Source organism: Sitophilus oryzae, unplaced genomic scaffold (assembly GCF_002938485.1).
Source record: "Sitophilus oryzae breed Bouriz unplaced genomic scaffold, Soryzae_2.0 scaffold_1536_pilon_pilon, whole genome shotgun sequence".
NCBI lineage: Eukaryota > Metazoa > Arthropoda > Insecta > Coleoptera > Curculionidae > Sitophilus > Sitophilus oryzae.
Genome location: NW_022146210.1, coordinates 1,335,309 through 1,362,663, shown reverse-complemented (window position 1 = coordinate 1,362,663; position 27,355 = coordinate 1,335,309). Strand labels below are relative to the sequence as shown.

The 27,355-nt window shown below is 29.8% G+C and overlaps 1 protein-coding gene across 1 annotated transcript in view; it reads left to right on the top strand.

Annotated features, from left to right (window-relative positions):
• Positions 1-4,648: 4,648 nt before the first annotated feature.
• Positions 4,649-27,355, top strand: part of LOC115878851 (maestro heat-like repeat-containing protein family member 1) — a 62,219-nt gene continuing 39,512 nt past the window's right edge. Inside the window, exons 1-5 of the mRNA XM_030895468.1 lie at positions 4,649-4,920; positions 4,986-5,335; positions 5,401-5,590; positions 6,300-7,019; positions 17,786-18,380. Of these exons, the coding sequence (XP_030751328.1) occupies positions 4,869-4,920; positions 4,986-5,335; positions 5,401-5,590; positions 6,300-7,019; positions 17,786-18,380 (1,907 nt within the window). The 5' untranslated portion in view covers positions 4,649-4,868. The remainder of the gene's footprint in view (positions 4,921-4,985; positions 5,336-5,400; positions 5,591-6,299; positions 7,020-17,785; positions 18,381-27,355) is intronic.

Below are 27,355 nucleotides of genomic sequence, written 5' to 3'. Positions count from 1 at the left end.
GGCGCGGTTCTACCCAGGCAGAAAGCATGGCCTTCTAGACTGTCCTAGACATTCTAGACAAAAATCTGAATATTTCTATATGATTTCTGTCAATTTCTGCTACGGAACATTTTTATGCACGTCGGCGTCCTGTTCTTTTGTCTTTTGTCTGTGTGTCAGCGTCAGCTCCTGAGGCCTCTGGCAAGGTCGGGCGCCATTTTAATTTTTGCCGTTTAGATTTGATTGGAAGTTTGTTTCTGATATTTCGGCTGAAATTTATAAGTACAAAGATGTTTTTTGATATAAAGTTCCTTGTTAGCACTTTTAATAAAGTATATATGATATTAATAACATGAAGAAAATGATGAAATCGACGTTTCTGCGTAGTAAGTAAGGGCCACATTATATGTAAAAATAGGTAATATATTAACTGTTTTTATATTTTTTTAAGCTTCTTTAAACCCAAGGATCTTGGGATATTCTTTTGCCAAGGATTTTTCCCGTATTCTACTTTAAAGTATTTTCATAGCAATAATGCTATAAATCTATGTATGTAGATTATTTTTAAAATACAAATGAGGTATTAGATGTATATGTATCATATTTTTATTCTTTTTATTTTCATTCAAGTCCTGTTTGATTTAATTCACAAAAGTCTTATGTACCTATATTTATGTTTTTACATATTTTTTGATTCCAGGTTTTGTGTGGGTTCCGGTTGCCTTTCTCCTGCTTCCAGTTATTTAGTTTTATGCCCGTGAAGCTGTGAAAACATTTATGTATCTTCAAGTTTCTGTAAGTCAATGCACTGTTACTTTACTAATTCACTTTAACACAGCATCTCTGATATTATTTAAATATTTGATATTGATACAGTAGTTTATTGGTTTATAGCTCTTAATTGTGTTGATTTGCATATTTACATTATTCTAAATTCCAAATAAATATTTTTGAGTAATTTGTTGTATTATTTACTACTAGAAAGAGTAAAAAGTATATTAACCCTCATTTAAACCTCCTGAACAGCCCGCCATTAAAAACCGGAAACGGAAATAAATTTTTTATTTTTGAAATTGTCATGTCTATGTCATGTCAAATGTCCCAGCCGACCATATGCTGAAAATTAGTTACCGAGGCAGCCACGCTGTTGGCCATAATTTTAACATTGCCGCTAGTTTGGCGCTTCTTATGGCGGTAATTGCGGTATTTTATGGGTTTATATATCTAGGGACTTTATTGCCGAGATCTACCACACGCTACACAACCAACTATTTTAGAGTCTTTTTCGATAAATCGCGACAGTGTCACTGTTATTTTAAGTTCTGCCACAATTTCCATCTAGATTTACTACCTTTATACAACTATCAGTAGTAGAATAAATAATAAATAAGATAAAATAAGCTCCGTAAAGACTGACAAATCCACAAAATTTCAAATCAAATTCAAATGTGTCAAATGAATCGTCAAACAGAAAACAGAACTGTCAAGGATCTCCACCCTAGAGTGCTTTTATGGTGCCTTTTCCGCCCACCATGCATGAATACATGGATAGCACAGGATAGCCATTATGCTCCTTCCTTCTTCTTATTCAAAGATCCACACCATTACCTAAGAAAACAGAAGAAATATGGCTTTAAATATAATATTCACACATCATATTATTTAGACCCCTCATACAAAGCAAAATTATTCATAATATCAATACATAGTTTATTAACGTAGTTTTCATGTAGTTAATAGGGAGTTTTCGTTGCTTTAAAAAAATTCAACGGTACGGTTAACGGATACGTAACCATAACCGCTATTTTGACAGATAAAAAAACAGTTTTCGGACTTTCGGTTCATCGGTTCGGAGCCGACATACGATACGATAACCGAAAACTGACAGCTGAGCACAGCCCGTAGCGTAGTGTTTTGATTTTTGGTTTTTGTATTGTTGTTTGATTTGGAAGTGCTTTATATGACTTTATTGGGTATCGCTATATAGGATGGACAATTTAATTTTATTGGACTCTAGTGATAAATCGGATTTGGAGGATGCTATGCTGTTGGAAGGGTTTGAAAATAACATCGAATATCGAGCAGAACTTTATGGGGAGTTCAACCTAGAAATATTATTTGACCAAGAGTGCAAAGCTAACTTCCGCTTTGAAAAAAAAAAGACATTCCTCGATTAGTTGAAGCACTAAGAATTCCCAACGAGTTTAACACAGATAAAATAAATAATCAAAACATAAACAAAATAGAATGAGGTTAGGTTAGATCTGTATTTTTCAATGTTGTGTTTCTACTGCGCTAGTGCGCATGCGTACCGCTATGTTAACGGCTTTGGATAACGTCCGTAAAATATCGGCAGCTAGCGGTTACGATATGCGATAATCGAAATTGAAATGTCAAAGTTGTCAATTAGCGTTAACCGGAATTGCAATTTGTAAGCAACGAAAACTCCCTAATGAACGGGAAAAGACGTAGTTTTTGAAGAAAAACTACACGTAGTTAATCATTACACTGAAAAACAGGTAACTACACTAGGTAAATTACGTCTTAATTAACTACTTCCGAACCCTGCTTGTCACGTTCATTAACTACATGAAAATTACTATGGAGGGCTTCTGGAGGGCTTAAAAAGTAGCGATGGGAACTATCGAATATATTAGACTCGAATGGTTACTGAATGAATGATTTCAACTATCGAATGGTTTTATTCGAATAAAATCATTCATTCATTTGTATACTAAAGCATATGTGACAACCTCGCCGTGCAACTAAATGGTTATCGTTGAGCCAGGACTATCGAATGCTTTTGATAAATGAAATTTAGTCAGAGTATTCGTTTGATTTTTGTGTGCGTCAGTGCATTATTAGTTCTTCCAAATTTTTATAACTTCACCTTATAAATACTGTGCCAATTTTGGGTTTATTAAAATATTTAAAACACTAAAATAGTAGTTTTTTTTAATCGGCGATTGTGTGCGTGTGCAGGTGTCAAAATTTTCCCGAAAATTTGTGTGATTTTCCGTAGCCCGATCTTTCAATTATTTTATTTTATATGGTATATATGGTCTATTTTTTAATGGGAAATTTTGAGAAGTAGCAATTTTTAAGAGAGATGAGATGAACTTAGAATTAATTCTAAAAATACATATTTGTATTTTAGATGTTTAAATAATATGAATTAGTTGAACTTAATAATCATATTTAAATAATATGGTTAAGTAAATGGTTATCGAACTCTAACTATGGGGTGAGAAAATTAAATTGAAAGTTGACGTGCCAATTTAAAAAAAAAGTTAACGATGTTTGTATTTTGTTTATGCTAATTCTCTTACATGTAGTTTTTTGCGAAAAAAATATTTCATTTATTTTTTAAAGTAAATGCCAGTAAAAGTAAATATTATTTTTAAATAGTAATATAAAGTACCTAATATAAATAATTTTGATTTCTAATTTTTTATTTATATTTTCCTTCCATTACACTGCATGCTTAGAAAATTAATAAATGTTTATATTTCATGATTTTAAAGTTTGTTGTTAATATAACAAATTAGTTCTGTAATTATTATTATTTAATAAACCAACGTTGCTACACAAAAAATTTAAAGACTATATTATTTTTAAATAGGATCTAATATAAATAATTTTGACATCTAATTTGTTGTTTATATTTTGCTACAATGTTTATATTAAATTATTTTAAATTTTGTTGTTAATAGGTATAACAATTTATTACTGTTATTATTATTTTTATTAAACCAGTCTTTGCTTAAAAACATTAAAAATCATTTTCCTACATCCAAAATAACAAGTATTATTGCAGTGTAACAACAGAATATTAATAAAAAAATGCAAAATATATAGACATACTATCCCCAACTAACTAAAGCCAAACAATAATATTCTTTGCTAATATCAACTAATACCAATATATGGCAACAGCGCTCTTCATAATGTATTTTCTGTGTAAATACTAGCACCTCAATAAAAAAAATAATGTGTCCTTATCTTTATATGACTCCGCAAAAAATCTAAGATGCCGGCTTCTTTCATAGCATTGCCATCGACCGCTGTCGGGTTTCTCGGAAAGAAACCTACGTCGCCGGGCGACAACTATAATCCAGTTAAGATTTTATTATAATCGATCCTTACGAATAAATGAATTTCATAAATGAATGAATTTTATAAATGAATGGGTTTTGCTGCCGAATTACTAGAATACAATATTTCAAGGCAGATGACGCATCTATTCGATAATTTTTATTCGAATAGTTTTCAACGAATGTTTTTTTACTAGCTATCGAATTATTCGAATGAATTCCAACTATCGAATGTTTCGATAGTATTCATTCGATAGTTCCCACTACTATTAAAAAGACTTTTAGGGTGCAGCCACACTATCCTAACAACGGCGTATCGGCGTAACGGCGTAATGACCTTGAATAGATTTCCAGTAATTCTATTGGCTGAAACATTCATCTGTCAGAAATTTTATCTGTCAAATTCATCTGTCAAAAATTTCAGCCAATAGAATTACTGGAAATCGATTCAAGGTCGTTACGCCGTTACGCCAATACGCCGTTTTTAGGATAGTGTGGCTGCACCCTTAGACTCCATAAAAATTACTTTGGCTACATCCATAGATAAGAAGCTCGGCGAGGTTTAATGACATTATGACATTACTGACAGCATACTGACAGTTTGGGTTATTTTTTTGACGTGATAGACAATTGACAATTGCTCTGTGGTACATGTATCAGCACGAAAATAATACACAACATAAAAACAAAAATGATGAAATAATTGAGACGTATAAAATAGTTTGAAAATATTATAAACTTAAAAATAGTTCTTCCAAGTTGATCAAATAATTAATATTAAAAGAGATACAAAATATGAGTGGATTAAACGGAAAATTGAAGTCGACAGCTGAAACGCAACTACAAAGTACGTACATAAAATATATACCTACATACTTGTTAATAATAAATATTGAAACTTACATTTTATAGTTGCTACTGGTGCACTGTTGGAATCCCTTCATGATAAAAGCACTACCGTATGTGAAACTGCATCAGTTTCATTGTTAAAATTATCAGAAAAATATCCAAACCAAGTATTATTATCGTGTGTTGCATTTTTCACTAATAATACAAAATGTGATACTGACCATATAGTTCAGATGCTTAATATTATGAATAAAATATGTATAGACCAGATTTCTGGAATTGATGGTGATACTGTTATTAAACTTATAGAATTTGGTTTAATGACCATGACCAAAAGTAACAATTATGAGCCTTTGGTACAGTTAGCAGCTTCAAAAATTTTAGTTGCGTTGGGCAGGGTGCATTATATTCAAGTAATTTGAGTGAATAAACGTTTGTATGGCGTTGTTATCTTTTAAAAATTGGCTTTATTTTATAGGTTACAGATGCTTTGTTGCAAAAATTACAAATTGGTATGGTTCCCCATTATACTGTCCCACATACGCTAGGTTCCTTAGCAAGTGTTAATGCTTATGGTGTTATTCGTTACTTAAAAGATATTTTAAACATTATTTTACCATTATTGGGAGGTTTAAAGAATGATCATCTGAAGGAGTCATTTGCCTATGGTAAGTTAAAATTAATGTATAAAGTAATAAGTGTGTATAATTGCATGATAAAATAATAAGCTATTCATATAAAGTAATTTTTTTTCTGATCATTTAAATATTGGTTAATCAACAATAGCTTTCACAGTTTCTTTCATTACATCAACAAAAAATTGTTGGTTTTTTCCCCAATAAAATTGGAATGACTTCAAAATCATGGTGTATTAAATAGGGATTGTATTACCGGTTAAATGTCCTTAAAACACATTAAAATGTTACCAGTATATCATCTTTAAATACTGGTAATTTCAGTAGTCATTAAAAAGATATACACTCTATATAAATTTTTCAGGCCTCAGAAAATACTTTTAGCTATTATTGCTATTGCTATTGTGTAAATTCAAACCAGTTTATTACAGATTCTGCTTTAAAATGGAGTATTGCTACGGTAACAAATCTGAAATCAGAGCACAACTTTAGGCTTCGAGTGTTGATGTTCTTAATATTTACAGAATCCTGATTGTAAACAATCTCATTCTAAAAGTTAAAGAATGTAAAAAGTACCAAATCCACTATAACAAAGACAAAAAAATGTCATTAATCAATGCTCTTGTAATGTTGGGTCTATTTTAATTAAAAAGTTGAATTAACCTTTCGTAGAATTATTTATATTGTGTTCAAGTTACTATTGATGTATAATTGTTATTATAATTTTGTTCTTACATTTTAGCACTACAAAATTTTTGTGAAGCATTACTGGAATATGGGTCAAACTTGGAACAAGTTCCAGATCCAACAATCAGTACAGAAACATATACAACTGAGCTGGGCATGGCATATGATGTGCTATTTACATCATGGTTGCAATCAAGAGAACCAACTGTTGTTGAGTCAGTTTTAGAAGCTTTATCAGCTATCTTTCGAGCTTTACCAATAGACAAAGTTACTCAACAAACTCCTCGTTTAATTCCATTTCTGTTAAACCACATAAAGAAAAATTCAAATGCATATGTTGTAACAAAATGTTTATATTCCGCAATAGAAAAAACAGCTGGCGTCAATGGAATGCTTTTGGAACCACTGTTGTCAAATATTTTAAGTCATTTATCTGACTTAGTATGTGTATCTCCAGATTATGCACAACCTGATTTACTTAGAAGTCACTCGGAGGTCCTTAGATGTTATGAATGTTTGGCTCTGCATTTTACCGATATAACTATAGATAAGCTTTTAGGACATTTAAAGAATAACAATGAAAAGGAGAAACTTAAAGGGCTGATTGTCATTGCTCATTTAATAAGTTATAGTTCAGAACAAGCGATACAAAGAAGATATAGAGATATATTAAAATATATTAACGAGCTGTTATCAGATTCTCATATTAAAATTAAAACAATTTTAGTAAAAATTATAACTGGTCTCGCTCATAAAGGAATCTTAACTGAGATAGGTAAGTAAGAAAATTGGAGATACTGTATGATTATGTACTTTAGATGTAAGATCTATCTTTACTCTTAACATTAAGCCTAAGCATTTGAAATGTTGGCACTGTCGGCCAAATGCCGATGATGTTGGTTGTTAAATGTCTACATTCATGCAGATGAAAGGTAGCAAAATTATATTTGATTTCATTGTTTTGTAATGATTTCCTCTATTGTCTAGACTGTATAGTCCAGTGTGTTTCTACTTATACAGGGTTGTTCACCACATACAACACGGAGTATTGTAGCTAAGCGATTAGATTTTTACAAATTGTAAGTTTTGGGTTCGTTGAAGGACTATTAGAGCTATAATTTAAAAATATTTTTACAATATACAGAGTGTCCCAAATAAGTAAAAAATATCAAAGTTGTATTTTTTAAATGGAACAACCTGTATATTATTACATTTTTAGTTTCTACGATCAAAATAAAGCTAAATTTGATTAAGGTTTATCACCCTTAACCGTTTTTGAAATAATTTCAGTTTTGTGAAATTGCAGTAAAAATTACTTAAGAAAACAGACTTAATTTCTCCAAGGGTATTAGAGTTTTTAATACTAATTTTTTACTGAAGTTTATTTATTGATCAATTATTGTGTTGCAATAATAAAAATAATACTACCTCATACAGAGTGTCTATAAATTTATTTTAAATAATTTCGCGCTTTAAACGGCAATAACTTGTTTAATTTAAATGGACCACCCTGTATATTTTAGGAGAATCAGATGCACGATTTAATTGTCTATCAAATTGTATTATAGCATTTTTTATTATTATGGTCATGTTTTCGTAGAAAATGCCTTTTCTTATAATTTAGATCTCATTTGTTACCCATGGAATATTGGCATTTTAGATCGTTTTTAAAGCAACAAATGTACAAAATGTACAGGTGCTAAAAACAATAATATTACTAGCCCATTTGTATGCAAAAAGAAAACTATTTAAATCTTTATAAAAGAGTATACCATTAATTAAATATACCACCATTATTCCCGCCCAATTTTTTAATGTGTTACTTTTTACCACACTGTCTAATACTCATAAAAAATAGTTTTTTTGGTATTTAGAGCAAACAGTCAACCAATTAATGTAGTTTGAATACTGGAATCATATTAATTGGTCCTCTTTAACAAATATTTAAACAGTTTTTTTTATTTTTTAATGAAATAAACGAATTATATCGACAACATTAGTATCTGTACTCTTTAAAAATTTGGTACATTTTTAAAAATAATCTAAAATGTCAATATTCCATGGGTATATTGATAAATAAGTTCTAAATTACAAGAAAATGCATTTTCTACGAAAACTTGAAGGGATAGGGAAAAAATGGTATTATACAATTTGATAGACAATTAAATTGTGCCTCTGATTGTCATAAAATATACAGGGTGTTCTATTTAAATTAAACAAGTTATTGCCGTTTAAAGCTAATAATTATTTAAAATACATTTTTAGACACTCTGTATAAGGTACTATTTTTATTATTGCAACGCAATAACTGATTAATAAATAAACTTCAGTGATTATTTAGTATTAAAAACTTTGATACCCTTGGAGAAATGAAGCCTTGAAATTTTTGCTTCAATTTCACAAAATTGAAAATATTTCAAAAACGGTAAGGTTCAACTGTAATAAACCTTAATCAAATTTACCTCTATTTTAATCGTAGAAACTAAAAATGTAATAATATACAGAGTGTTCCATTTAAAAAAATACAACTTTGATATTTTTTATTTATTTGGGACACTCTGTATCTTGTAAAATTATTTTTAAATTGTACCTCAATAGTCTTTCATCGAACTCAAAACTTACAATTTGTAAAAATCTCATCGTTTAGCTCCAATACTCCGTGTCGTACCTATGTGGTGAACAACCCTGTATAGAAATAATGCACCCGATATTTCTTAATCAACCATATTGATTCTCAGGTAATAAACATTATTACAAATTACAATAATAACACGCTGGTTTCTATATAAAGACAAAAACCGCCACTTTTTATATCATCTTGTCAGTAAACTACCCAATACAAGTGTATAATAAGGACTGGCAAAGGTTAGTCTTGGGTCGAGATTTCCGTATGTAAGAAGAGTACAATGCGTTTATAATGTACTGAACAAAGAGAGGACAGTAAACACGTTGTCAAACGTATGAAATAAACCGAGAAACTGTGCACATCGTTAAGAGACGTGGAAGGGGATATAGCAGATTCGTCGCGGTTGACCGGTCGACCCAATCAATACCTCTGTCAGTACTTAAAGTTCTAGGGAAAGGTGTACGTCATGCGTTTAGCTTCACGATTTAATTACGTCTCGTGATACTTGATTTGTTTATTTATTAACGAGTCGTTGTAATTTTCCCTATGGCTTGAAGTTTTTTAAGTGCAAGCTAGAAACACTTGCATTTTTGGTAAAAATAAGTGGAATTGAATGGGTGTTCGATAGTGGTCGCGCTATTAGAACTCTGAATTCAAAAATCGATATCTCGAAATCTATCAGAAATAATAGATTGTAGTTTTTTCAAGAACTTTGTTAATATTTCTGGTGTATTTTCTTTGTAGACAGTATGTGAAAATCTTTATCAATAAAAAAATTACACGATTGCTGAAAATTGCTATGCTCTAAAAGTAAATGGATGGATTGTTTACAATTTTTGAATGGAAAAAACAACCTTATCGAATTTTTCTTATGTAAACATATCCGATCTTGAAAATAAAAAAAAGTTTCAATATCTAAAGTGGTTCTTGAGTTATGGCCTGTTATGTGTTAAAAAGTTGAGTTGTTAAATTATCGCGATTACTGACGTTTACTCGTTATAAAAAAAATGACACCCTAACGATATCCTTATAATTCCATTTCAGATGCTCAGAAACATGTCTAATGATTTTATCTAGTTATCTCTTGAAAAAATAGTTTTTTAAAATAAGCGATTTGCGATCGTGATTTTACTTTTCTTGATAGGGAAAGGCGTATCGGCAACGCCGCACAGTGGAAAGGCCCAATATAAAATGTTGGACATTGACTTAAAAATAAAATTTTAAATTAAATAATTTTGGTAGAAAATTTTAATTACTTAAAGTCCAGATCGTTATATTTGATCTAACTCAAAAAAAATATTTTTAATTATATGTCTGTTTGAAAAGTTTGAAATGAAGATATTACACTGACTTAATTATGGTATTCATTTCTTGTGAAACAACCTAGTTTTATAAAAAGTGGCAAAGACATTAATAATTTTTTTTAACAATACATATTAATGCAAACGATTGTTTTCACTTTAAAATAAAAGATATATATATATAGTAAAAAAGTTTGGGAAAACAAATGTATATAAAAGACAAATAAACATTGTTTTGCTACTAAATACTATATTTAGTAGCAAAAAAATGTGTATGTAGAAAAATAAAAAAATGGCCAAAGTTGGCCAAGACTTTATATATGTCACAAGGTAGATTAAGCCTTTCTAATAATGAAACTAATTTAACATCTTGCCCCAGCTTGCCCCCCTCTAAAAATTTCCATTTAATACATTACTAATACATACTATACTAAATTCGTCAAATTATCTTTATTTTTTTATAAATTTATTAATATTTAATTATTATTTGGATAAATACTAAATAACGCTTAAATCAAAAACAGATACAGGGTGCTACAAATATATGGAAAACTTATAACCTATTGGAAAAATAAAGAGGGTTAAAGTGCAGTATTGACCTTTTTTGTTTGTTATAAAAATATTCCAGTGCGTTGATTTACTGTTATATTCTTTGCTTATAATAAAGTTATTGTACAGGGTGTCCCACTAAGAATAGCTCTAGGCTATATCTCGGAAAGTATTAGCCGTGAGGCCTACGGAAAAAAATATTCATAACTAAAGAGGACATGAGAAATTGCTGGAAATTATTTTCAAGTTTGTAGAATGGCCGCTAGAGGGCGCAACTGCTCTACAAAAATAAGAAAATGGAGTTTTTACACAATTTTGCCTAGATAAGGGGTAAGGGGTACTATAAATAATAGCTTTAGAATCTTCAGTAAATTCTGAATATTTTTTGTTAGAACCATTTTCCCCTATCTGCCAAAATAAAGTGGTGGGGGAGGGTTAGATCTGTTTTTATTTAAATATTAATAACTCCGGACTGGATGGACGGAATCCAACTAACGGGGGCTCGTTTAAAAGAGCGTTTTTTACTCTATATTATACCATATAAACAATTATATTAAGCTTTTGAACGTAGACGCTAGGGGGCGCTGTCTTACAATTTAACAAACATTGCGCGTTTTTTCAAAAAAATTAAATGCGATGGTATATGTAATTTTAGCTGACAGTAAAGAGTAATGAAAGCTTAAAAAGTCAGTGAAAACCTCATCTTGATATCTTCTTTCAAACCGAAGATATTAGCAAAATTATATTAAATAGGAAAATATGAGCCCTTAATTACCATAATTTTATAACACGGTATCAGTAGTCCTAGATTTCAGTGGTAAAATCTAAAGCTATTTCTTTTTAAAATGATCAAAACTAAAACATTCCACGACAGTTTGGCAAACTTTATAAGCATTTAAAAATTCTAAGATTTTTCTAAAACATACTATATTTTTAGATCATCCTGTAGATGGTTTGTAATGAGTCAACCACTTTCTTTCATTAAAATTTAAAATTGTTCTGTTTATACATTATTACGGTATATAAAACTATTTTTTTCGTCTTTTGGATTAAAAGTGTTGAGAAGAAAACCTCATGTCCAACCGCTCCCATAAGCTCGTTCCACTGTGCGCCGCAACAGCACACAGGAGAGGAAATGGGTAAAATAAAATGTTTTCAAGCGAAAATTGGACAAATTTAGAATGAAAAAAAAGTGATTAAGTTTTTCTAATTTTCTTCTGATTTTTTTGGGGAGGCATTGGCCATTTGACCTCATGGTTAAACCGCTACTGCTTGTATGACTATCCTTGTATGTATATATTCATCCAAGTTAGAGCTGGTAGTTGGTCAGAATAAACGGCGCCAGTAACATCTCGTACACTTTTTGTTGCATCAATTGGCCCATAAGTTTGAGCATCTTCTTTTCTTCAATCAACGCTAGAAGATAATATTTCAGTATAAAACTACACTTATAGAACTTTATGACTTTCTTCATGTATGTCATAATTGTGTTGGCTACAAGCAAAGATAATTCTACTACGAATAGATAACCCACGTAAATGGGACGGCTTGAACCGGCCAAAAGACATCAATGCACAAGGTTACTAGTCATGTTTATTTGGTACATGTTATGTTTATTAAGTACATGTTATGTGGTCTTATGATGTGAAAAGTTGAGTCTGTTACTGGTTTAAACAACAAAATAAAAAAACTAAATCACCACAATACACCAAAACATTTTTACTTCTACACTGGACGCGCGTTTCGCTAACCATGTTAGCATCATCAGCAGATGATTATAAACTAGTTTATAATCTGCTATAAACAATATATTGTTTTTTAAATGTAACAACCTGTATATTAGAAGTGTATAGCAATTTATAATACCAATTTTTTTCCGATTTCAAAATTGCTCACACATGCCCTTCCTTACTGACATAAAATTTATAAAAATGTGTCAAATAGTAGACATAATTATGTATAAAACTAATATGTCCAACTACATACCTAGCGACCTTGAAACAAATTACACATTGGTTTATAATTTTTTCGAATTTCGATAAAACTGTTAAAAAAAAGGGCATGTGTGTTTACTATATAAATACACTTCAAACATACAGGGTGTCCCATTAAAAAAAGTTTATACCAATAACGGTGACATTTAGCAACTTATTACATTATTGATTATAATAAACAACAAAACTTGACTAAAAACCCTAAAATTTGCTTTTTAGTGAATGTTCTATCCAAAAATAGAAAAGTTATTGCCTGTCAAAAATGGGACAAAATAAATTGCTAATACTGTACATTATTCACATAAGACAACAAGTCACCAGTTAAGTTAGCTATCTAAAAACGAAACTATTCTAAAATTTATGCTAACATAATCAGTAATTTTATTTTACTAAACAATTCACATATAGGGTGACAATTTGAAAACGAACAGTATTTAATATTACCTCTACCGATGATAGCATGAAAATTTGGCGAAAGAAATACGTCAATTTACATATCAAGAGGCACAATTTTTTAAGGCATTTCTTGTCGTGTTACTTTCAACCCTTTGACCCCCAGGGCACCTACCCCTAAAATTTTAAATGCCAACCCCTATTTCTTTTACCATTTTTGTGTTCCTTATAAAATTCTCAAAAAAATAATGCAGTTTATGTAGAATTCCATAAGAAACACAAAAATGGTAAAAGAAATAGGGGTTGCTATTTAAAATTTAGGGGTAGGTGCCCTGGGGGTCAAGGGGTTGAAAGTAACACGACAACAAATGCTTCAAAAATTGTCCCCCTTGTATATATGTAAATTGACTTGTTTCGCCAAATTTTCATACTATCATCGGTAGAGGCAAGATTAAATACTGTGTTCGTTTTCAAATTGTCACCCTGTATAAGACAATCTAATTTTTCATAATAAACAAGATTTGGCGGTAACAGTGTAAATAGTAAAAAAGCAATTTTTGCAACAAGTAACTAAAATCAATTTTCTTGGGATGATGTTTTTCATCCCCAGATGAGGCATATCTAGATTATAAAACAGAACCGTTACAAAAAAGGCCCTAAAATATCTCATTTACGGGCTCAAATGAACTAGTAAAATTCTTATTTCTGTAGGATAGATATGCTAAAATTCTACTGATTTTTTAAATTTTTTAGTTTTGGTTTCTAATCTTTTTTAACTTCTTCCCATCTGCAAAATTTGAAGATATTAGTGGTACATAATTAAATAATTTATTAAAAAAAGTTTGTGTGGGTAGCATGTTTCTTCCTTACTACATAACCAAATCGAAATAGCACTTTTCGCTATAATTTTGCTTTTTGTTTTAAGAACCAAATGTTTTTGTTCTTTATATTCATTAAAATATTTCAATATTCGAAAAAATAAACATCTTTTGGACTTTGGTACAATTAGGCTAACCCATAATTTTTTTTCTGTAAAAAGTTTTTTTTCTGTTTCACGGGAAATAACTACAACTTTTGATTTTTAAATGGTACCCTCGGTATTTTTTTGCTTTATTCGATAGAAAATGACACTCTATATACATAGAGTGACATATCATATTATCATACTTTTGACATTTTTGTTTAAAAAAAGTCGTATTTTAAATTTCAATCTAGAGTAAGCCACTTTTGATTAAAATCCGGTATATTAAAATACCAAAAATACATTAAAAAATAATATTACTAATTTGCAACTATTGAAATAAAATTTAAGGCTTTTGAAATGTTTTTGAATCACCCTGAGATTTTCTTAAGCAAACGTATATTATTAATTAATATATTTCTGGGTATTTCCCCACTAGCACTGTGACAAAAACTATAAAATAAAATAGTTATTTAAAAAAAGAAAAATAGATTATTTTCCTGTTTATATTATATTTATATTATTATTATTCTTTTTCCGATATTTATTATTTATATTTTGATATAAAATCTAAAGGTATAGATATTATTTTTAATTAGATTTTTATTTATGTAAAAAAACTTAATTTATGTATAAACATACATATTTAAACCCGTAGTTAGTTCCTTAAATTTTATATAAACCTCTTTATTAGTTTCCTAATTCTTAAAAAATAGAAAAAATCTAGTACTGAACACGTTTGCAAACTTCTCTTAAAACACAAAGTAATATTTTCCCAAGTTAATAAATAGAAATTATAGATACGTATCACCTTAATGTTTTGCCATATTTTCCCTTACTTAATGTACAAACAATATGTAGTTTGGGTTGACTTGAAATCGATTAATTTAGAACTGATAGGCTTATCCGAATTTAAAATCCAACGTTCGCATATACCTGGATTTTTATATGGAAACCTAAACATATTTAAATTAGGATTGTCCCTCCTTGATAGTCTGCAATCGTAATATTGACATACATTGCCCGACATATTTTTAAAACACAAAAACTTAAATCAAAATATAATAATTCAAAATAATAAAGCAATATCTACAATTGAAAATATAAAAAATGAACACACCACGAAGCCTTCAAAACGAGGTGCGGGGGAATACGAAAAGCTTTGATAATACCGCGTATACCGGTAGAATTTGGCGTACGATTTGGCAACATAGACAAGCAAGGAATCGCTTTCTAACGTTGCTGCGCCTCGATGGATCCCGGCTCAAAAAGCCGGGCTCCTTTTTGGTTCGAAAAAATTTACACAGGATGGGTTTTCCATTGTGTTAACTATCATATTCTTTGCTACAAGCAATTAAGACAAAAATTCAGTCGTCTAATTTGAAAACGACGTTAAGCAGTGTGAGCATAGTGGTAATTATTATTTCTACAAAAACATCTCCCAGATAATAAATTTATAGCTGTGTCGATATCATAAACACAATTTTTGCATTTTGACTGAACGAATTCAATTTTGCGAATCTTCTTTATTTTGGTATTTATTTTGAACCTAAATGTGGGTGTTACATTGGATGCTTTTAGTAAATTCACGAGAGATATGGTTCCTAAGGTCGAAAATATCTATATTATTAAATCCATATAGGTAAAGAGACACACGGATTTGAAGGTTATAGAATATTTATTTATAGTTTTTTACTCTGTATTAGTTTTTTACTAATATTTTGTCGCTTTCTTAGATTTTTGTAAATGTTGAAATGAAAAGAACTTCAAGTATATGTAATATGCAGGGTTGTTCACCACATACGACACGGAGTATTGTAGCTAAACGATTAGATTTTTACAAATTGTAAGTTTTGGGTTCGATGAAGGACTATTAGAAGTAGAATTTAAAAATAATTTTACAAGATACAGAGTGTCCCAAATAAGTAAAAAATATCAAAGTTGTATTTTTTTAAATACAACACCCTGTATATTATTACATTTTTAATTTCTACGATTAAAATAAAGGTAAATTTGATTAAGGTTTATTATACTTAAACCTTACCGTTTTTTAAATATTTTCAATTTTGTGAAATTGCAGTAAAATTTTTAAGGCTTCATTTCTCCAAGGGTATCAAAGTTTTTAATACTAAATATTTACTGAAGTTTATTTATTGATCAGTTATTCTGTTACAATAATAAAAATAATACTACCTTATACAGAGTGTCTAAAAATTTATTTAAATAATTTCTAGCTTTAAACGCCATTAACTTCTTTAATTTAAATGGAACGCCCTGTATATTTTATGAGAATCAGATGCACTATTTAATTGTCTATCAAATTGTATTATACCATTTTTAACTATCCCTTCAAGTTTTCGTAGAAAATGCATTTTCTTGTAATTTAGACCTCATATACCCATGGAATATTGACATTTTAGATTGTTTTTAAAGCAACAAATGTACAAAATGTACAGGCTAGTAACATTATCGTTTTTAGCAAAACCATAATATTACTTGCCCATTTGTATGCAAAAAGAAAACTATTTAAATCTGTATAAAAGTGTATACCACTAATTAAATATAACACCATTATTTCCGCCCATATACTAATTAATTACATACTTAATTGTGTTCGTTAATAATTCGTTCTAAATAAATGTGGATTTGAGTCAGAAATCAATATAATAAAAAGTTATCAAAATAAACGTCTCTGTTGTTATAAATAAGCATTTATTAAAAAATGAAATATCATTTTTAAGGTGTTACTTTTTACCACACTGTCTAATACACATACAAAACTCAGTTTTTTAGTATTTGGGGCAATTATTATTAATCAACGCAAACAGTCAGTTAATGTAGTTTCAATACTGGAATCATATTAATTGGTCCTCTTTAACAAATATTTAAACAGTTTTTTTTTATTTTTTAATGAAATCCCAAATAAGAATCGACAATATTAGTATCTATACTTTCAAAAAATTTGGTACATCTTTAAACATATTCTAAAATGTCAATATTCCACGGGTATATTGATAAATAAGTTCTAAATTACAAGAAAATGCATTTTCTACGGAAATTTAAAGAGATAGGTAAAAAATGGTATAATACAATTTGATAGACAATTAAATTGTGCATCTGATTCTCATAAAATATACAGGGTGTTCCATTTAAATTAAACAGGTTATTGCCGTTTAAAGCTAATAATTATTTAAAATAAATTTTTATACACTCTGTATAAGGTAGTATTATTTTTATTATTGCAACACAATAACTGATCAATAAATAAACTTCAGTAAATATTTAGTATTGAAAACTTTGATACCCTTGGAGAAATGAAGCCTTAAAAATTTTACTGCAATTTCACAAAATTGAAAATATTTAAAAAACGGTAAGGTTTAAGTATAATAAACCTTAATCAAATTTATCTATTTTAATCGTAGAATTTTTTCTACGATTTTTTTACTTATTTGGGACACTCTGTATCTTGTAAAATTATTTTTAAATTGTACTTCTAATAGTCCTTCATCGAACCCAAAACTTACAATTTGTAAAAATCTCATCGTTTAGTTACAATACTCCGTGTCGTATGTGGTGAACAACCCTGTATAAGTAAATTTATTTATATCTGATTTAGTTGGCGTGTTCTCTTTCGTATATTCGTATTTTGTAGAGCTGAAATGTTAAGAGTATTTTATTCTTACACTGACCCCAGATGACATTAATTTATCCTTTTAGATTTAAATCCAGATGGGCCTGAAAGATATTTGGAATTTATGTTAAAAATGTGCTGTAAGCAACATGCGAAAGTATTTCAAGTAGAAGGTAATGAATTAGAAGATATTCAAAGGTCCGCCGATAATGCACTCTATATGTTAACCACATCAATGCCTGAATTAGAAGATGTTTTATGGGACTTATTCTTAAACTGTTTTTTGACTTCGTTATACGATAACGCCATTGTTATTTTATTAAGATGTCTGACTCATATCGCCTCAAGAAAAGAAAGTAAACCAAATTGTGAGGCGGCTTTTGTGCGGTGCATAGTGTTACTATCAAATCCAACGCCGTCTTTGAGAGGAACATACATTGTAAACTTCTTAAAAAACATTACTCTGTATGACACCCAGTCCTGCAGAAATGTGTGGGATGCAAAAATACCACAGCTTTTAAAATATTTGGAACAAACGTATGATACTTTGAATCTTGTGGAATGGCAAGATTTATTGTTTAGTTTCATAAATCTTTTACTGGAAAGTATCAATAATGAAGCTTTTAATAATATACTTTTAGTAAAGGCAAAAAGTTTATTAGAGCTTTATGGTAGTGCTCGGTAAGTTTTTTATTCAAGGATATTTTAAGTATTATACAGGGTTGTTCACCACATACGACACGGAATATTGTAGCTAAACGATTAGATTTTTATAAATTGTAAGTTTTGGGTTTGTTGAAGGACTATTAGAGCTACAATTTAAAAATAGTTTTACAAGATACAGAGTGTACCAAATAAATAAAAAATATCAAAGTTGTATTTTTTTAAATGGAACGCCCTGTATATTATTACATTTTTAGTTTCTACGATTGAAATAAAGGTAAATTTGATTAAGGTTTATCACACTTAAACCTTACCGTTTTTTAAATATTTTCAATTTTATGAAATTGCAGTAAAAATTTTAAGGCTTCATTTCTCCAAGGGTATCAAAGTTTTTAATACTAAATATTTACTGACGATTTTTGATCAAATATTGTGTTGCAATAATAAAAATTTTACTACCTTATACAGAGTGTCCAAAAATGTATATTAAATAATTACTAGCTTTAAACGGCAATAACTTGTTTAATTTAAATAGAACACCCTATATATTTTAGGTGAATCAGATGCACAATATAATTGTCTATCAAATTGTATTATACCATTTTTACCCATCTCTTCAAGTTTTCGTAGAAAATGCATTTTCTTATAATTTAGACCTCATTTATCACTCTACCCATGGAATATTGACATTTCAGATTTTTTTAAAGCAACATATATGTACAAAATGTATTGCAAGCCCATTGGTATACAAAAAAAAAATTAAATCTTTGTGAAAGAGTATACCAATTAAATATACATATCCATTATTTCCGACCAAAAATTAGTTTTAGTTTAATTAATAAAGTATGAACATAAATGTGGGTGTCAATTTGGCTCAGAATCAATATAATAATAAGTTATGAAGATGAACGTTTCTGTTTTTATAAATAAGCATTCGTCAAAAAATGAAATAAAATGTATAAAGTGTTACTTTTTACCACACTGTCTAATACACACACAAAATTCAGTTTTTGAGTATTTGGAGCAAATATTATTAATCAACGTAAACAGTCAATTAATGTAGTTTGAATGCCGGGATCATATTAATTGGTCCTTGTTAACAAAAAATTTTTAAACAGTTTTTTTTTATTTTTTAATGAAATAAGCGAACTATATCGACAATATTAGTATCTGTACTCTTTGAAAATTTGTTACATCTTTAAAAATAATCTAAAATGTCAATATTTCATGGGTATAGTGATAAATGAGGTCTAAATTATAAGAAAATGCATTTTCTACAAAAACTTGAAGAGATAGGTAAAAAATGGTATAATACAATTTGATAGACAATTACATTGTGCATGTGATTCATGTAAAATATATAGGGTGTTCCATTTAAATTAAACAAGTTATTGCCGTTTAAAGCTAGTAATTATTTAATATAAATTTTTGAACACTCTGTATAAGGTAGTAAATTTTTTATTATAGCAACACAATAACTGATCAATAAATAATCTTCAGTAAATATTTAGTATTAAAAACTTTGATACCCTTGGAGAAATAAAGCCTTAAAATTTTTAGTGCAGTTTCATAAAATTGAAAATATTTCAAAAACGGTAAGGTTTAAGTGTGATAAACCTTAGTCAAATTAACCTTTATTTCAATCGTAGAATCTAAAGATAGAATAATATACAGGGTGTTCCATTTAAAAAAATACAACTATAATATTTTTAACTTATTTGGGACATTCTGTATCTTGTAAAAATATTTTTAAATTGTAGCTCTAATAGTCCTTCAACGAACCCAGAACTTACAATTTGTAAAAATCTAATCGTTTAGCTACCATACTCCGTGTCGTATGTGGTGAACAACCCTGTATATTTTAATTTTTTTTCAATATGATATTAGGCAATATGTAAATTCTTTTACCTCGGTATTTTGTGAATATCGCTACTAAAATAAATTATTTAACTATAACGTAAAAACATTATGGCGCAGTCAGACGACTCATGTACTTGATAAACATTAGTATGTACAGGGTGGGTCAAATTCAACGCTTTTAAATGGAAACACCCTTTTCTATAGGAGATAGACAAAAACTAATATCGGTGTCTGGAGCTCAATTTTTGGAAAAAAAATGATGGTGAAAACCGCATATCGATGTTATGTTACCGTTTCGGAGTTACGGGGTGTTTTTCAAAAATATGCATTTTTAACAAATCGCTGTAACTTTTTTGCTATGGAAAATTTTGTATTTTTATGAAAACATTTCCAAAGCATCTTTTTACGTAGAATTTAATGGTTTAAGTATAATTTTTTAAAAATTAATAATTTAAGAATTATCAACAGAAAAAATAATTTTTTATATGGGATACCCTGTATATTTTTAATTTATTGAAAATAATTTAAAATTACCTTTCCAAAAATATAACACACTTGATATTTTGCTCGATTCCTCTTCGAGATATAGAATATATAAAAATTCGCCCGCTTTAAATAAGCAGGCTTTGAACGGCACCGGCTGTAATGCAAAAAAATTCTAGCTGTGAGCATCAATTAAAACGAAAATAATATTTGCTATGAGAGATGCATAATTTTATAACAATTTAAAATATATTTAACCAACATCAACACATTTAAACTATATCTAATAACAATAAAAATAAGTAGCAAACCAAGACATGAGATTTTGCTACATGTGTTCGACATATCGACTGTCTTCTGTTATGGACAGACGGGACCGTTTTTGAACATTCATCGCGGAATTCATTAACTCAGTGGGGGTGAAACTGCTAAGTATTTCTAATTCTTGTCTAGATTATACGGAAGAATAAGGAATCTTTATTCTTCGGCAAATATATCCATAGGATTAGATCCATGGGCACTAAGTCAGGCGGCTTCAACGGCCAACGGCTGGGATCTTGGTTAGCTATACAATTATTATTCTTGAAATTGGCTGCAAAAATTTATCTGATAATTTCAGCGTTCAGAGGCGGTGCGTCGTCTTGCTGGAAAAATATATTTTCGAGTTCCATTAAGGGCATATCATCAATATGGGGTCCGAAGCCTACAAGTTAAAAGTGGCGAACTTTTAAAAATTCTGTATTTCGAAGGGGATTAATGCTCACCATAGATTTAGTAAGAACAGATATCACATTAGACATTTTAACCCGATCAAACGATCGGAGGTTGACTACGTACTGTAAAAACCAACTGAGATAGAGAAGGCGACATTGCCACATCTCAAATTTGCGCCTATCTACTTAGTTTAATTTGCAGAAAAGGTGACTTTAAAACCTTTACCGGATATCAATAAATCTCAATTTCTTAATTAAATTAATAGTTTATTTTTAAAGAAGCATGCGTAATAATATGTTATTAACCAGAGGATATATGCGTTACTATTAAAGGACATGTTTACTGTTTAATGTGCTGAAACGTCTAGAACTATTGGCAACATCGCTGCTAGTCTTCCAGAATGAAATGAGCCGTCCGTCCCACCACCCCTCGCGACGGCCCTTGGTCCGTTATAGCGTACTACGTTTAGCTTACGGTATGTTTGAAGTCGGAATCAAGTCTGAAGTGAACTTTTCAGTGTTTTTCAGTAGTTTTTGCTTTTGTTTAACGTACTTTTGAATCTGCGAATTTTCAATATGGTACGACAGTGTCAAATGTGTGGAAAATAAGCTCAAATTACCCGAATTTGTCTCTTCACAGGTAGGTATTGTTTCCGCCGCGCCGTAATCGCTGATACATAGGCGTCCCACAAAGGAGCCTCTCACAATTAAAAATAATTTTAATTATATTTGTTGAATTTTGAGCTATTAAAACAAGAACGTAGTAGCCGGTAATTGAATTATAATTCGTCTCAATTACTACTTAACTGTTGTAGATCATAACAAATTTGAATATAAACGTTGCATTTGAAACTTTATTATAAGCCAGAAAGTGATATTTTTTTTCTTAAAATTGCATCATATTTTGGTCATTTATATACGATATTCTAAAGGAATTTTGCTCAACATATAAACAAAGGTGTTTACCCGCCCTTTTTTACATTTTATTGCATTATTATATCTGCCCCTTCGGCCTCGTTTAAACAATTTTTTACCACCGTACAAATACCTCTTCCTAGAGTTATTTGTACGGTGTGTTTATCTTTTTTTTTAGAATGGGACGAACTGGAAATAATTCTTAGGCTACTAGTTTTATACATACCTATATATAGAGTGACCCAGGCCTCCAAAAAAGCTTTTTACCTATTACGTTTTAGGTTTGTAATTTTTATTTCAATTTTTTACATAAGATGGGGGCCATTGTAACGCACATTTTCAAAATATTTTTGTCAACATACAGGGTGATTATCGGGGTGATTCAAACCGCAATACATATGCTTTATACAGTTCATGAAGATTGGGACATTTAACTAAAATTTGATTGTCTGATGAAGCTACCTTTAAAAGTAATGGATTTGTAAATAAACGTAATATTCATTATTATGCGACAGAAATCCCATACTGTAGCACACAGATTTGATACTTTTAATGATAAATTGCCTTCTAACAACAAATGCCTTCTATTGAGAGACTAAAAGGTAATTGCCTCGTATCAGAGCCATCATAATCAAGAAGAAGACCGAAAGAGTCAAATCTTGTCTTATATTTTCAAAAAACACAATTTTCTCATTAAATATTGATTTTAGGTATAGGAAACGTTATTAATAATACAAGATTAAACAACTATTACATAGTACTTTACAGGAAGCTATCGATTGCGAACTAACTAAATCGTTACTAATTGCTAATTTTAAAAGTTCTTTTAAGATCAAAAAAGGTAAAACTAAAACCTAAATTATCATTTGAGATTAAACGGAAGTTCTAAATAATGTTGCCTATTCTAAACAAGAAAAATTTATTTATAAGTTTTATAACATCTCTAATTAAATTTGGACGAAAATAACATTTCTGTTTGCTGTAGATAATTTTCTCAGGGAAAATACGTAAATAAAAATGACTTTTTAAGTAAAAAAAATTCAAAAGGACAAGTTATTCCAAAAAAGGACTGTCCTTTTCAAAAAAGGACAGGTGGCAACCCTAGGTATTTCTGGAATGGAAATTTAATGGCAAATCTACAACTTTAGTTTGAAAATATGTTTCGGCCACCTATGTTTACAAAAATGTATTTACCATTGCCTCCATATTCTGAAAAAAAAATTGAAAGAAAAGTCACCAGCCACAAACCTAATATAGAACTGTTTCGGAAGCCTGAGTCAACCTATAAATATTCAAAAGTAACTGAAAGTTTATATAGAATTAACTGAAAGTTTAAATTAAAAATCGACGTTGGAGCGATTTTCGAAAACTACCTACTAACGTTTCAACATAAGTATATGTGGAATATTAATTATATTATTATATTAGACCTTATAACAAAACGCATCTGACGAAAAAGTGTTAATGTAGTATATTAATATGGAGTAAACATTTTACTAATTCCTTTACTTTTACTTTACTAATTAAATTCGTTCCAAAAAACGATACGCCACTGGCCATTAGAACAATTCAAATGCGCCTAGTTGCCGGGGTCGGAAATTTTAGACTTCTCTGTCTCTTCTGTCCTTGTTTGACACATTGGAATGTTTGATACACTACCAACGAGTATTTATGAATGAGATGTTCGGTCTATATTTATAATGTCTTTGATGCTCACAGCTAGAATTTTTTTGCATTACAGCCGGTGCCGTTCAAAGCCTACTTATTTAAAGAGGGCGAATTTTTATATACTCGAAGAGGAATTAAGCAAAATATCAAGAATATATTTTTGGAAAGGTAATTTTAAATTCTTTTCAGTTAATTAAAAATATAGAGGGTGTCCCAAATAAAAAATCAATTTTTCTGTTGATAACCCTTAAAATGTTAATTTAAAAAAAAATATACTTAAACCATTAAATTCTACGTAAAAAGGTGCTTTGGAAATGTTTTCATAGAAATACAACATTTTCCATAGCAAAAAAGTTACAGCGATTTGTTAAAAATGCACATTTTTGAAAAACAGCCCGTAACTCCGAAACGGTAACAGATATTGATGTGCGGTTTTCACCATCATGTTTTTGATGAAAATTGAGCTCCAGACACCGATATTAGTTTTCGTCTATCTCCTATAGAAAAGGGTGTTTCCATTTAAAAGCGTCGAATTTGACCCACCCTGTACATGGTGCGTCGGGCATCTATACAAAATTTATAAGTTATTTATTATAGGAGCTACGCCGCATTCTCGTCGGACCCTGTATGCCAATAAAAAATACTTACCAAGTACACGAGTCGTCCTTTAGATGTTAATAAACAAGGTTTTTCAATGGCTTTTTACTTCAACAAAAATATGACCAACCAATAAAAAAAATATTTAATATTTTATTTGATTTATGTATTTGTATCTACTAAATAAATTTTAGTAGTGGATCCCGAACCCTGACAACCCTACACCAATAGATAATTTAATTTTTACGTGTTTTAGTGGCAATATTTTCAAAAGAACGAAGACACTAGAATATACAGGGTTGTTCACCACATACGACACGGAGTATTGTAGCTAAACGATGAGATTTTTACAAATTGTAAGTTTTGGGTTCGATGAAGGACTATTAGAAGTACAATTTAAAAATAATTTTACAAGATACAGAGTGTCCCAAATAAGTAAAAAATATCAAAGTTGTATTTTTTTAAATGGAACACCCTGTATATTATTACATTTTTAGTTTCTACGATTAAAATAAAGGTAAATTTGATTAAAGTTTATTATACTTAAACCTTACCGTTTTTGAAATATTTTCAATTTTGTGAAATTGCAGTAAACATTTTAAGGCTTCATTTCTCCAAGGGTATCAAAGTTTTTAATACTAAATATTTACTGAAGTTTATTTACTGATCAGTTATTGTGTTGCAGTAATAAAAATAATACTACCTTGTACAGAGTGTCTAAAAATTTATTTTAAATTATTATTAGTTTCAAACGGCAATAACTTGTTTAATTTAAATGGAACACCCTGTATATTTTACAAGAATCAGATGCACAATTTAATTGTCTATCAAATTATATTATACCATTTTTTACCTATCTCTTTAAGTTTCCGTAGAAAATGCATTTTCTTGTAATTTAGAACTTATTTATCAATATACCCATGGACTATTGACATTTTAGATTATTTTAAAGATGTACCAAATTTTTTAAAGAGTACAGATACTAATATTGTCGATATAATTCGTTTATTTCATTAAAAAATAAAAAAAAACTGTTTAAATATTTGTTAAAGAGGATCAATTAATATGATTCCAGTATTCAAACTACATTAACTGACTGTTTGCGTTGATTAATAATAATTGCTCCAAATACTAAAAAACTGAATTTTGTATGGGCATTAGACAGTGTGATAAAAAGTAACACCTTAAAAATGATATTTCATTTTTTAATAAATGCTTATTTATAACAACAGAGACTTTAATTTGATAACTTATTATTATATTGATTTCTGACTCAAATCCACATTTATTTATAATAACACAGGCCGACAAAAAAAAATTTTTTCGATGTAACACAAAGCTCAATAGGATATTGTGGTAGAATGAACCTATCTAATCACGAAAGTGGCAAAAAAAAGTCGTAACACGTAAGGTTTTTTTGTTACATTAATAAAACATCATTCAATATTACAATATTCAATATATTAAGATAGCTATTCAAAACATGATTTAAGAACTTCTTAAGCCTATATACCGATTATATTTTATAGTTTACACTCCTCAAACATTACTTATACCTAAAAAGTACAAAAACAATCGAAACGAGATCAAAACATAAACAAAAACTTTTACTTTTTTTCCTTTTATGAGGGACCGCGTCTTCTCTTCAAAAACCAACAGTAATCACCCATCATGGCTGGATCCCATCGTCCTTGATAACGAATTTCCATTGTCCTTATGTCTTGATGGAATCTCTCACCTTGCTCATCACTGACAGCACCCATATTTTCAGGAAAAAAATGACAAATGAGAATGGAGAAAGTGAATTTTTAAAGACATTCGGGCACCAAGCGATTTATAAGCATCTAAAGCTCATTAACCAATTGTTCGTAGTTCGCATCCTTATTGTTTCCCAAAAATCCCTCACTACACTAACAAATGAGGTCCATGCTCTGAGTTCCTGCCTGGTAAGCGTGTCTGTGAAATTTGTGTCGTCCAACAATTTCCTGATTTGTGGTCCAATAAAAATACCCTCTCTTCAATTTGGCATCACTCAACTGGGGAAAGACTTGCCTTAGGTATTTAAATCCATCACCTTCTTTATTCATAGCTTTCACGAAGTTTTTCATGAGGCCAAGTTTGATATGAAGAGGAGGCAGGAGGACGTCTTTGGGGTCTACAAGAGGGATATACTTGACATTTTGGGAACCCGGTTGAAATTCACTTCTTTCTGGCCAAATTTTCTGTACATAATGATGATTTACTGCACGACTGTCCCACAAACAAAGAAAACAGCAATATTTTGTAAATCCTCCCTGAAGTCCCACTAAAATTCCTATAACTTTCAAGTCCCCACATATCTGCCATTTATACCTGTTGTAGTTGATTCTATCTAAAAGCATGCGCATATTTTCATAAGTTTCCTTCATTGTCACTGAATGGGCAACTGGTATAGAGGGTTTTAAATTTCCGTTATGCAATAACACAGCTTTTTAGGCTATATTTCGACGAATCTATGAATAAGCGCCACTCACAGGGAGAATGTTCTATAGAAAGTTCCTGCATTAAGCCATCGATATCAGTACATGCACACAACGAATCCTCCATACTGTAGAATGCAGAGAACGGAGCATTTCTTTTTCTAAAAGTGGTGATTTTTGTTTCATTGGCTAACAGATTCCATTCCTTAAGCCGGGATCCAAGAAGTTCTGACTGCTGCTTTGATAACCCCAAGTCACGCACTAAGTCATTCAACTCGCTTTGAACAATCAAATGTGG